This window comes from Colletotrichum spaethianum, assembly GCF_022836535.1.
Source record: "Colletotrichum spaethianum MAFF 239500 DNA, contig37, whole genome shotgun sequence".
NCBI classification, from domain to species: domain Eukaryota; kingdom Fungi; phylum Ascomycota; class Sordariomycetes; order Glomerellales; family Glomerellaceae; genus Colletotrichum; species Colletotrichum spaethianum.
Genome location: NW_026054807.1, coordinates 160,151 through 173,338, shown reverse-complemented (window position 1 = coordinate 173,338; position 13,188 = coordinate 160,151). Strand labels below are relative to the sequence as shown.

At 50.9% G+C, this 13,188-nt stretch overlaps 2 protein-coding genes across 2 annotated transcripts; both read left to right on the top strand.

The window, feature by feature from the left end:
* Positions 1-22: 22 nt before the first annotated feature.
* On the top strand, positions 23-268 carry ColSpa_10639 (uncharacterized protein; the record flags this gene model as incomplete). The annotated part of the gene is made up of 2 exons (XM_049276851.1): positions 23-48; positions 106-268. 2 exons carry the CDS (start codon positions 23-25, stop codon positions 266-268), a joined length of 189 nt encoding a protein of 62 aa, XP_049132808.1.
* A 3,813-nt stretch (positions 269-4,081) lies between these two features.
* On the top strand, positions 4,082-8,410 carry ColSpa_10638 (vegetative incompatibility protein HET-E-1; the record flags this gene model as incomplete). The annotated part of the gene is made up of 1 exon (XM_049276850.1): positions 4,082-8,410. One exon carries the CDS (start codon positions 4,082-4,084, stop codon positions 8,408-8,410), a length of 4,329 nt encoding a protein of 1,442 aa, XP_049132807.1.
* Positions 8,411-13,188: the final 4,778 nt, after the last annotated feature.

Sequence of the window (13,188 nt, the reverse complement as noted above, 5' to 3'; positions counted from 1 at the left end):
TAACCGCAAAGTCGAAATCTAAATGTGGAAGTTCCGTCGGAGCCCAGGGTGAGTAGGCAATGGCGTGACGCACCATCAGCTCGAACTCTAGGGAGGTCTGTTCAGGAGGAGGAACCGCGTGGAGAAGCCCGTGGAAGGAAACATCGTTAGCGGAATGAAGCTGTCCCCGGAGGCTATCAACGATGTTTCCGGCGTCTCTTCCGGCTCGCAGCTGCTGAAGCACGTCTCGGACCTGATCATCAGGCACGGAACGAAGGAGGCCGAGTAGCTCGGCGGCATATTTATGAGTCTTTGCTGTAGTCTCGTCGAGCAACTTCATACCCGAGGGAATGGAATTCAGAATTGTCTTGGATATGGTGGCATATTCGCAGGCAAGACCGCGGCGCTTGCAGTGGCTGCACGGCTGCAAGCTATTGCACTGGAAGTGAGGTCAGTATCGCAAGCGAAGCGGAAAAAAGGGGACCATTGTTTTTTGAGGGAAGTAAAGGCCTTTTTGTGGCACATATCCCCTCAGCACCATTCGTGAACGCTCTTCCAAGTATGTTCACGAAGGCCAGAGTGAATAGAGTTGCGGCGGACAAAGATCACTCTCGACCCACAACCCACACATGCGCCACGTCTGGAGACTCAGGTTTCAAGAGCAAGGTTGAGGCACGAGAACATACCCCTATCTTCTTCTCGCGACAGCTGTTGCAGGCCTTAGTAGTCGCTCGACGCTTTCTCTTGGAGCCCTCTTGGCCGCCAGAAGCTCCAGAGGTGGCCTCACCATTGTCGTCGGCGAGGTATTTCGTGGAAGTAGTTGGGGACCTGGAAGGATGTTCCTGTATTTGCGTTCTGATTGCATGGGCTGCTGAGGTTCGAGATGGGAGCGTCTCGAGGCCGGGATGATGGTGCAAACTTGCCGGCGGATCGATTGGGGGAATAGCGAAGGAAGTTGACACCGGTAGGAGCAGAAGACCTCATACTAATCCGTGCTCGATCGCTGATACTTATCTGCTTTTGTTGAAGGCGTAGGGAACGAAAGCGCAACAAGGGGAAGGACTTCAACGGCCGTGGTTATCTGTACACACACAGGCACACAATACACCGAGTCTAAGAAACAAGTGGAGGGTGAGGCATTGTGTTGGTGGCGGCAAGGGGGCCAGGCGGATACAAGTACCTAAGTAACAAATTCTCATGCGGATGGCGGCCTGACGAGTTACTCGAAAATCACTCACACTGTGTTCCTCGTCCATGCTCAGCAAGTTCCCACAACGGCTTTAGATGACATGCATTGTGCCTCCTCTTCTCTTCGCTACATGTCGAAAGTAAGCGTATAGTCATTATCAACTTGAAAAGCTTTTGCAAGCTTGGCTTCTTGTTTTCTTCCAGAATCCTAGCCGCCGTGGTACGATGACCGAATCTCAATAAGCCTTTTCGATGACGCTTTATCCAAGCAGGTTCCTCCAGGATCCCACTCTAGCGATCGCTGCCATCCGCCCTGTAAGAAGGGGGTTTTCGTTTAAAAAAACACCGTTGCTCTTCATATTTGGGATTCAATACCGGAAAGGTAGGAGGTCGTGCTTAGGTCATGTTAAAATCGGTTTGATAGTGCAGGGTCCGTCCTAACCCTACGTACAACCATAAGAGCCCCTAGCCAGCATGTGACGGACGGCCTGGTTTACCACGCGTTATTCGCCGCATCCAGCCCTAGCAACCCAAAACCGTAAAGAAATAGAGCATTCGAGACGTCGGGCCTGCCGCTTCCTTGTGTCACTGCTCATTGTGTATTCCTCGAAGTGGCGAGGTACGATGACCAGCGTTCCGAATTGGCCATGTCATTCACCCACCTGCAGCAAACCGGATCTGCTTATGAATCGAAGTCGATTGGAATAACCTTTCTCAGATGACAGGGTCATTCCGAGATGATTGAAAAGTGCGTGTTTCCCATCTACACACAAGGAGATAGCCGAAGACAGTGCCCTGTTTTCTTGCGTCTCGGGGCTTGCCCCGACATTGTCGATTGGTACCTGTTCATAACTTCGTATAAATCGATGGTACTTAGGCGCATCGCCCGAAGGCTCGGATCAATACTCTATGAAGGCAACATGTTATCCACAGCGGTCATCATCGCCATGGTCATAACACAACGCGGACAGAGAACTTGAGGGCTGCGGTCAAAGCTCCAGATGACCCAGGAAACAAACATACCCGAAAAGAAGAGGTTAAGAGATTGCGAGCGCGTAGTCTCGGGCAATCTAAGCCATTTGGTTCGATGCTTCAGTTTGAAGTACCTTGCGCGGGGGTGCTATAAAGAAGGCCAGGGGTTATACTGGGTTGGCGAAGCCACACAAGACCAGACCTCATCCAGCCAATCCTACGACTCTCTATAGGAATATGATCCTACGTGCAAGGAAGTGAAGTAAGGCTGATGGCTCTTTCACATTCGCCCGTACAGGGGCGTAACCATGTATTCGCCGGGTTGGTAGATCCCCGACTTGAATAATTCGCTTCGAAACCAGGTTGCAACAGCGGATTTCTGAACATACCGGTATGACTGCGGCTGTCCCCAAAATTCAACACTGGAAAAGGAACTAGTGGCGTATTGGTGATCTAAAAGTACGACAAACTAGGTTTTACTGCCCACGGAGGATTCAAGGGGTCGAAAGCAGACATTGAGGAGGGGTAAAAGTTGGAGTCAGTGACTTTGAAGAGTGATTATCGCAAGGGTAATCAGGTAGATTGGAAGCGCAGGACGGCATTGCGTAAGGGAAAGCAGATGGTAGGTTCGGACTCGCTGCTCTCGGTAAGCCTCGACTCGTCCAAAAACGGTTGATACCCAATTGCGCACTAACTACGCTTTGTAAGGGAAGCGCAGCACGAGATGTGCCTGGCAATGTGCGCCGGCAGTTTTTATTAATGCGGTCCGGGATCAGAAACCAATGGTCACATCATGTTGAGGACCAGCAGGCGAACCTTCATTGAAAATTGGGGGTGAATCGATTCCCCCCCTCTCCAAGCTTCCCTTCTCCATTCTCGAGGGACGGGGAGGGGGTATCAACGAGCGGGAGCGCCTTCAAACGGCGTAGTGATTCAACGTGATTGGGTAATGGCGGCCCTAAAAGCGACAAAAGACTCGATCTGGCCCGGAGCTTGGATCCGGTAAAGTTTGGTAGCTGATTGGCTGAAGCAGATCCCGGGTCTCGAACCCCATACGCCAGCCACTCGGTGATTATGTCAGCCACCCGTCCGCTCAGCCGGTAAGCTCGCTTCCCTTTTCGGCTTAGACCAAAGCAGGACGCAGCGTGCCTGTTTTTACCCCCGCCTCGTTTGTACGTAGTATTCTGCCTTTGTTCCTGTTTTTATTCCCATTCTTAATTCCAGGTTCTGCCTCCTTATCTTTTTTCACATCGTTGTAAGTATTCCGTGGCGCCTGGAACTGCACCGCCCTTGATTCCACCTACTCGTCAGCCTTGTAAATTACTTCCCAAAAAATAGAAGGCTGTCCAATATGGCTCAGCGGCTGTCCCCTTGCTTGAAGGCCTTTTCGTATCCGGTCATGGCGATCAGATGTGTCACTCAACCCCGCAGACTATCGCCCTGGCCTTCGTTGGGTCCATATTGGTTCCTACGCTACTGAAGTCTTGCATACTATAGTACGCCGCCTTGTCGCGACATCTGGCAGCCCCCAATGAGCTGATGCGCTGGCCTGGGCAGGGCTGTCACGCGGCTAGCGACAATTGGCCTGCATTCACCGCCTTGTTTCGCCTGACTTGGCTTGCCTGGCCTGGCCTGGCCAACCTGGCTTTCTGGCCTCTGACTGATTGGTCGCACCGCTGCCCGAGTTCTCCTCATCCTCACCCCCGATCTCTTATGAAGATTCAACAAGTGCGACTCTTCGGCAGCTCCCGCACTCCTCCCGTTGCCTAGGCCTATTCACAGGCCCGATACTGGGGGGTTAGTTACGTTGCGCCTGGCCGACTTGTCCATTTTTGTCTCTTTCCTGGCATCGATCTGGGCACAAGATTCTATCTCTGCCTAACGCATCGTGCGGATAGGCACCGAATTACGCATTCATCTTCTGCTCCGCGATCCTCTCATCATGAATAACGAGAAGGCGCAACTGTTGCGCTCGGACAGCATACAACGGCAGTTTGCTGCGATTCTCGCCGATGCTCAGAAGCAATATGCCAGCTCTACGGGCCTTGACCTCAAAGACTATATGAACCCGCCCATGAGATCAACCGAGGACCTCCTGAATGTCATCAACCGTCAAAATGAACAATTTCAGAGTTTCCGAGAGAAGCGTCAGACCCTTTTTCAGGTCCTGTCCACCGCATGCAAGCCTCTTGAGGTCGTCGGTGAGGCGTTGGTAGGAGCGTCGGCAGATATCTTCCCTCCCGGCCAGACCATCTTTGCCGCAGTTGTGTACTTGATCAACGCCGCAAAGGACGTCTCGGCATGCTACGACTCCATTATAGACCTATTCGACCAGATGCAGGACTTCACAGTCCGGCTAAAGTTTTATGTTTCCCAAAGGATGTCGATCGAACTTTATGATAAGGTTGTCAAGATTCTAGTCACCATATTCGAGATCTTTATCCTGGCCACACATGAAGTCCGGAAGGGACGTCTCAAATCCTACTTCAAGCGCTTGTTTGGGAGTGAAAGCAAAGTGCCTGACGCCATGAAGAAGTTGGCTTCTCTGACCGAGGGTGAAGAGCGGCTCGTTATTGCAGAGACCAGCGCTGGCGTGAAACGGTCCCTCTCGAATCAAGAACGACTCCTCGAGATGATGTCAAGAGTAGACGTCAACGTCCAAACTTTGCGCACAGAAACTCGAGTACCCCAAACAAAGGAACAGGCCCTCTCGTCGAATCGGGATAAACTCAAGGGCATCTTACAGCCATCCGTATATCCGGAAGATACCTATTTTGCGCTTAATAGGACCAGAACACAAGGCACCTGCGACTGGATCCTTGAAGACCCCTCACTGAAGGATTGGTTAGCTGGTAACATTCGTTTCCTCTGGATATCCGGAAATCCTGGAACAGGAAAGTCTTATCTCACTTCTCGTCTTGTCTCTTGGGGTCAAGACCTGCTTAACAAGCAGGAAACCAATAACATGATGGGATACTTCTTTTTCCGCCAAAACAACCCGGAGTCCCGTTCCATGACGCAAGCGCTTAGAGACATTGCCTACCAGGTCAGCGAACAGGACGTCTTCTATGGAAAGCAACTCATCCGCGAAGTCTCCACAAGTGACGAAATCAAAACTGTACCTAGCGCATTCAGAAAGTTGCTTGTTGAGCCCTGTGTGCCTGACAAATGGAAAAGACACATTTATGTGTTGATGGATGGCTTAGATGAGGCTGACCCTCGCGAAGTGAGGGAGTTTCTGTCGTTGTTGGACGATCTCAACCAACAGTCAGAGCATGGGACAAGAGTGCAAGTCGCCCTGATCGGGCGAACGTCACTCTCAGACGACATTATGGACTACCTCGGAAACGACTCAACAGGTGGCCAGCAGGTTCGCACTTTACATGTAACACCAGATCGGAACAGTTCAGACATTGTGTCTTACATAGTCGAGGGGGTAAATTCCGCCCGAATCTTACGAGGATCGACGGAAGACTTCAAAGAGAGTATCGTCGAGACCATGACGAAGCAAGTGGATGGCCTCTTCATTTTGGCCAAATTTATGCTTGCCGAACTCAACAGAATACGGCATCCGAGAAGAATTATCGACAGCTTGCAGTCTTACCCCAAAGAGATCAACGGCATGCTGAAGAAAGCTGTACTGGGTTTCAGTTCATCCATCACGCAAGAGGAGGCAGATGATCTAAACGAAATTCTACGTTGGATTTCAGTAGCTGAAATGGGTCTCACGCTAGAGCAAATTGAGTCCATCTTGACGCTCAAGATGGGCGATGCTCCATTTAGGCTCGAGGAGTCCCTCAGAGGGCAGTTCTCTTGCTTCTTCACCCTTGAGCGCGAAGACGGGCTGTCAACAGCTGATCTTGCCGACCGACACGAGCTCCATCGTCGACTCACCTCTATCGAACTGGACCCGAACAAAAGGACCAGCCCTGACTTCTTGGACGCGGAGAGAGATATCGAATACTTCTCAAACAAACGTACGACTTATGTCAACTTCTTCCACGCCTCAGTTAAGGAGTTCTTTCGAGAAGACGTGTCTACAGATTTGAGGGCAGATGTGCATCGCCCTTCTATCGGATTCAAGCTGACCGACGCAAGACTGCACGTCCTCAAGACCTGCTTGCGGATCTTCACTGACCCAACATACTTCACTCTTGGCGAAGAAGGTCTGTCATTGCAACGATACGCAGCTTGGTATTGGCCAGAGCATCTAGAGGACGTCGACATCACATCTATATCCGCAGCCGAGAAGGCCGACATCGGCAACCGCCTCTATATCATGCTGACCGATCCGACGATCCTCTTGACATGGACGAACTTGTTCGAGGAGAGTTTGGATATTTGGACTGACCATAACATTGAAGTCGTCTCTCGGTGGCTCAAAGACGCGGATGTTACAAGCACTCTCGCTGCCGAGCAAAAGGCCTGGGTCAGTGTGGCAGCGACAAGTCCGGTCGTCCTTCTTGAGCCTATGGGAAGGACGTTTGCCAAGGCATGGCTTGTGGAGGGGTTTGGCATGTACATGCCAACCCTGTTCTGTTTCGGCGTCGTGCAATCTCTGCCTCTTATGGAGGATGGTGCAAAGTGGTCCGATTCTGAATTTCACTGGCAGGAAGTGCCCCTAGAGACCAGAATCCAGCAGGCGGCTGAGTGGGCGAATCATTCCAAAACTGGACACTGGTATCGAAGAATCGGCAGTACTTTCCTGAGCTTGGGAGAACATATGAAGGCGCTGGATTACTTTGAAAAAGCGCTTGCTGAGGATTCTAACATTGTTGAAAGCTGCGGTCGCATGGGTTTGTGCCATTTTTTGAATGGAAACTACGAAAAGGCTCTCAAGCTCCATCTTATGTGCGAGGTTGTTGAGCAAGATCGCATGGCAAAAGGCTACTACAAGACGGACCAGGAGCTCAAGACGGCGAAATGGCGGCTCTACAAGAACCAGGCTCAGATCGCCGAGTGCTACAACTACATGAAGCGGGTTGAGAGTTCTTTGGCGTACTGTCGTAAGGCAATGAGAAACGTCTATGACGCCCCAGAGTTTGAGCCAGAAGTCGCCTTCATGAGGGTTCTGACCGAAAACAATCGAGTGACGGAGATGATGGGTCTGTTTGAGGAGCTGGACGGTCGTTACACTGAGAGGGGCAACTCTCGATTTGTGTTGTTTCTTTTGACTCAGATTCCCGATCAGTCCGTCAAGGACTGGTTCCCCCAAGCGGCTGCTCGAACAGGCAAGACGGACGTGCTTGCGGACCGGTACGTGTACGGCATCGAATCAGCACACGAGGCGCAAGACTCCTGGAAAGAGTTCTACCTGCGAAACGCTCTGGGTAATGTCTACATGGCGGCACAAGAGTACGACAATGCCATCTCCATTCAGGAAAGTATCTGCTTCCTCGAGTATAAGGCGAGAGGCAGCTTAGCCGTGCGGGTGGAATACATCGCGTCTTTCAAACAGCTTGCCAGGGCGTACTCTCTAAAAGCGCTCAAGGCGGACGAAACATTGCGGTCTGAAGCCCTAGAACCTTGGGTCAAGAAGCTTGAAAAGCTCATGGAGCAGCAGGGCAAGTATCAGAACAGAAACGTACCGTTGCACATGGCTGGCTTCGACTTTAATGAAGCCTCGATCTTCTTGATCCTTCTCTATCGTCTGCGACACAGGGAAGCGGAATCCCGTCGGCTTCTCGGAGGCATGGTGTCTGACAGTCTCGAACTTCTGGAAGATGATGAACCACAGAACGACGAAATCAGCATTCGCCACCTCCAGCGCATGCTTATTGCTGCTGGTGATAAGGTGAATGCTCAGGCTCTTTGGCAATCAACTAGGACCCCTCCTTTGCCCACCAACCTCTCTGGTCACTTAATCAGTGAGAGAAGACCCAGCTCACCCCGTATCGGAGGTTTGTCTCCCAGGAGACGCGGCAAGCAAATTAGCTTGACCAAAGTCTTCTCAGAGGGTGATCCTCTTTCCTGTGACCACTGTCTCAAGAGGTTTGAGCGATCTGACAAGATTGCCGTGTGTTGGTACTGCATCGACTTAAAGTTATGTCTGCCCTGTCTTGCAGCCGTCAAGAGCCAGAACTTTTCGCCGGGGCACGCCTCCGCCTGCAGGCCGAGCCACGACTGGCTCATCGTGCCGCCTTTGCCGAGGGATCTACAACCGGGAGAGATTCTGGTTGATGGTCAGACTCAGACGCTGGGCGAATGGAAATCGACGTTGCGGCAGAAGTGGGTGCAGGCCAAGCCTGCCACGGGTCTCGGGATAATGTAAAAAGCTGTCGTCTGGGACTAGAGCAAATTTATAGATGTGGATGGAACATAGCCCTTTCTGAAATTTCTAAATGCTGCCAGTGCTCTTTCTGTGCATGTAAAATAAAGTGATGAGTTCGTATGCGGCCAAGCCTCAGCAAGCCATAATTGAAATCTGCATCAACGTATGAATGCAAGGTGTTAAGGGGTTTTAAATATTTTGGACCTTTTGCGGCCTAATCAGTGTTTGATTGATAGTTGACTGCAATGCCAACCCTAGCTATTCCGGACTAAACAGGCGATGTTCTTTATTGGACGAATTGGCTTCTAGTCTGAAAACGGCGTGGCTATGACCCTGTACTTATACACTCAATTCAGAGTTTCTAGGAGATACATTACTCTGCTCGATTGTGGTTGGTCACTACGGACTCCAAGTATATTCTGACGGAGAACGCCGTGTGACTAATACCCGGAATAGAGTTTGACACAACAAAACGAGAACTTGCCCTCAGCTTCCGCCAAGATCACTAGAATCAAGCAACAAAAGAAGAAAAAAGAAATCCACCACTCATAGTCACACGTTGTGTATGAAGAATATGCACAGTAGCTTATCTCCACTGACTTGGAGATTAAATTTTGGCTGAATGTATAGTATTCCAGGATTGAAAACTAACGAAGCATGCCCTTGGCATAGGGAGTTCAACCTGAGCAATGTCAGATCAGACATTCATGTTTTCCTGTCACGGACCTGACTTGTCACCACTAACGATCCATTCGAGACGTGATATTTTTTGCAATCATGATCTCCGTCACGCATCTTGCGCTTTACAGCTAGACTGAACAAAGGCTTTGCCATCATCATAGCGCCCTGCTCATTCCGACAAGCTGGCAGAGTGAATATCACAAACGTTTCTAACTTAACCTATGTATTTCGCGAAGTCTCACAATGTCCCTACCGGCTTATCTCTTCCTGGCAGAGAAACAACACTATGAGTCCACAAGGACCCATCTACTCTCGCAACATTGTAAGTCGTGAGCTACACCTTCTTATCAGCAACATCTGGGCCTTATGCATCGGACCCTGGTACATACAGGGACTGACTTTTGCCTTCTTCCTTTGCCGTAGGCAACTGAGCGCAGTACCCACCTCACCCTCGCCCGCTCAAACTCAATATCTAACCGGATTACCAAACAGGTTCCGCGTGTTGAGGTTCAGAATGTCAATTCCAATGGCTTGTCACACTATTTTAGGTTCGCCAATCGGCCCAAAAACTTCTCGTACTATAGTAAAGTTGCCACCGCCGAGGTGACACAGCGCTGCAGCGGCAACACAGCGAAGCCGATCAAGCTGGTGACAAAAAAGTGATACACAGAACCAGACTCCCCCGCCCACGACCTTCACAACAGCACCAGCGACGTCTTCAATATTCAGAATGTATCTGGTGGAAAAAGACATTTGTACACAACCAAACTCTATCTAAGTTTTCCCGGAATTTAGAAAGAAGAGCTCGGGTCTCCGTAGAGGTATTCCTAGGTGAAGTAGGGGACTGGTAGCAATTGGGGTGTTGTGTGTATCACTTTTTTTGTCACCCGCTTGCCGATGCACTAAAAAGAGAGTTCGTGTGAGCACGCACAGAAAGGACCGTATAAAGCCATCCCATGTCTTGGTTGATGCCACGGATTAATCAGATGGGTCGGCTGCTACTTTGCGCTAATACACATCAACACTTTTTGCAGGTTGTGCTTGGTTCAGTACGCTAACAAACTCTAGCTCGCTCTGTGATCTTCAACAGGCTCGGACCACATATTGCCGAGTTCGCATGGGTCGATTAAATAAAAGCATGACCAAAATTTGACGGAGAGTGAGCAGCATAAGCTGAAGATGGCTGAAGCTGAATAAATCCTATTACAATGCACGGAGACAGACCTTGCTGATGAGGACTCGATTCACTATTACATGCAAAACATCAAGATGTACCTTTGTTTCAGCCAGACAAAGAATATGTTGTTTCTTAACTCTTTAGAAAATTACGAAGACTTCTCTTGTAAACATAAGCTTGGCACTCAGTCAAAATCATTCACATGGGGTCTGCGCAAGCGGCTTTACTTAAGTCGCATCTCGGTCGTAAATCGCGAGCGTCTCGGAGAGCAGAACGCCAAGCCTCCAAATTGGAACGGCGGTTTTCATCTTCTCACTGGACTTACCTAAATCCCGTGGGCACAAATCTCATGGCCTATGCTCCAGAAACAAACAACGACCAGAGTATTCGAGTGAGTCGACTACTCGCTCACGATTACCACAGCATAGACAGGGACAGCGGAAGGAGATTTAATGATCGCCCGACTCCCTAGCTGTCAATATTATCAAGCGTTCTCGCTGGCTTCGGACGTACTATTCTTTTGAGATACAGGCACGCGGCAGATGAATGAGGATAGCGGCTCCAGTCGCTTACGGCTAAACTTGAACAGAAGCATGAGGGTCTGCCTGGGTCTAGGATCAAGGGCCCGGGGCGAGATAGCTTTCGCATGGGCCAGAAATGATGCACTGATGGATCGCTTGGCATCGAACAAGATCACACGTCAAACTGTACGCCTAGCTGCATGCCCAGAAGTAATGGTGGGCCAAGGCTTAAAATGAAGTAGTTGGATCTGGCAATTTACCTGAAGCCTCAAGAACTTGGGCCATTTACTGAGGCTCAGATTGCTGCGTAAACAGGAGTCATCGTGTATGTGTGGAAGTTGCTGTCACTTGTAGGTTGCGCAGTCGCTGCTCAAGGGAGACTTGAGAGGTTTGTGGAGGGGACGTGCCAGCGCTTGAAAGCGATGGCATAGTCAAACCAGTGTTTTGTATGTAAAGAAGTTGAATGCTATGTATATCGACTTGATGTCAAGACGCATCATGTCGGGTAAAAAAAAAACTGTGTACCGAAGTTTGCAAGGCCTATTTTCTCATAGCCTAAAGCCTACACCTGTTTCCCAGATGATCAACCCGCGATCATCTCTGCCAACTTGACGCGGTGAGTCAGGTTAATCTATCATCAAACCATGCTTCGTCTGCTACCAGAACGTCATGTCGCTTAAGAGACGGTGATGCTGGCCGAACCGGCGGACTTGTAGCCCTCGGTGGCCATGATCATGTAGTCGTGGGTGCCGAGGTTCAGGCCGACCTTCTTCCAAGCATCGAAGAAGGTCTGGGTGTTGACACTGCCGGAGCTGCGCTTCTTCTCGCGGACAGCCCAGAATTGCTGGAAGGTCTTGGTGCCTTCGATGGAGGGAGCGTTGGTGCGGGTGGCCTGGTAAAGCTTGTAGACAGAGCCGTCCACGGTGACCTGGCCCTTGAGGGTACCAGCGCTACCGGGGTTGTAGCTGCCGTGGTTCTCGACGATGTAGTACTCAATAAGCTAAGGTGGGGCATTAGTATGATCGACGGTCTCTAGCTCACTTTTGGTTCGGGAGCCAACTCACTGGGCTTCTAGTCCAGCCGTAGACGGTCAGGTAGGCGTTGCCATTGTTGACGGGGGCGAAGGTGCCAGAGTACTTGATGGTCCTGGCGCCACCGGTCTTCCAGCCCTTTCCACCAACGAAGTTGCCGCCGGACTGCCACTGGACGCTGTAAGAGCCGCCGGCACCGTTCGTGTAAGTGACGGGAGAGGCGCCGTCAGTCCACCAGCTGTAGTAGTAGCCGTTATTGGTTCCGGTGCTTCACGTTTGGTCAGCCTCGAAGACACTTTGATATTCCATCGTCTCTCGACGAGCATGCGGCAAATACCTGGAGGGAGTGGACGCGCGCTTGATGAGGTCGGTCGTCATGGCCGGGTCGGCAGCAGGGGCGGCAAGGGCACCGACAGCCGCCAGGGTGGCAGTGAAGAGCGAAGTGAACGAACGCATTTTGAGTAAAGAGTGGTTGGAATGAATGTAGTGATCGGAAGGTAAGAAGATCGTCTGATGGAGCTAGAAAAGATAGAACATCACGACCGGTAGTGCGGACTGTCCCGTATTTTATGACTTCAATCATATTAAACATTTCTCCACGTCTTGTTTAGGCCTGTCGTCCGTGAAGTAGCGGTGCTAACGCGATGGAGCCGCCTCGCCTAAGCCAAATTAACTCCGACCCACGTTGGTAGCACTTTTTTCCCTTCTTTGTTCAACGGAGAGAAGGACTGTGCGAGCTTTGCGATGTCTTCGGGAGTCGGCCTCTGTTCATCTTCTGGAACCGGTGGGCGGTTGACGGTCGATAGCCATGATGGACAGATGAGCAGGTCCGGCGTCCCACCAATAAAGGACGTATTCGAGTCGCATTGAGTACCATGATGTCGGGTGTAAATGAAGCTTTGTGGACCAATCCTTGCCGCTCACTGTGTCTACTCCACAATCTACGCCAGGGGCTAGCGCCGGTACTGCGGCTGGGCGAGGCAAGATCATCCGTCGAACAGGCTGCTCCTCTCTGGGTCCATGACACCGATGTGGCCAGCCAAGCCTGGCCAGCCTCCAAGCGACATATATCCCACACGAATGGCGGCTGAGATGATCCCAGGAACCAACAAACGCCTGCGTTAGGTAAGTGGGCGGAATCAAGGACAATGTTTAGAGTGAGCTATTAAGGTGTGGCATGTGTTCACCGAGAGGCGGCCCGCCAACGGTCCAGCAGCGCTTGGGCCACAATACTAACCATATTTACACACCTAGTCTTACACTATTCTGCATCTGGGTAGGTAGCAGGGGCACGAATAGGGGAATATCCAATTAACCGTCGGCTAAAGGGCCATTCGAAAAGGAGGCCGCTACCGGCCCAAAGGTACG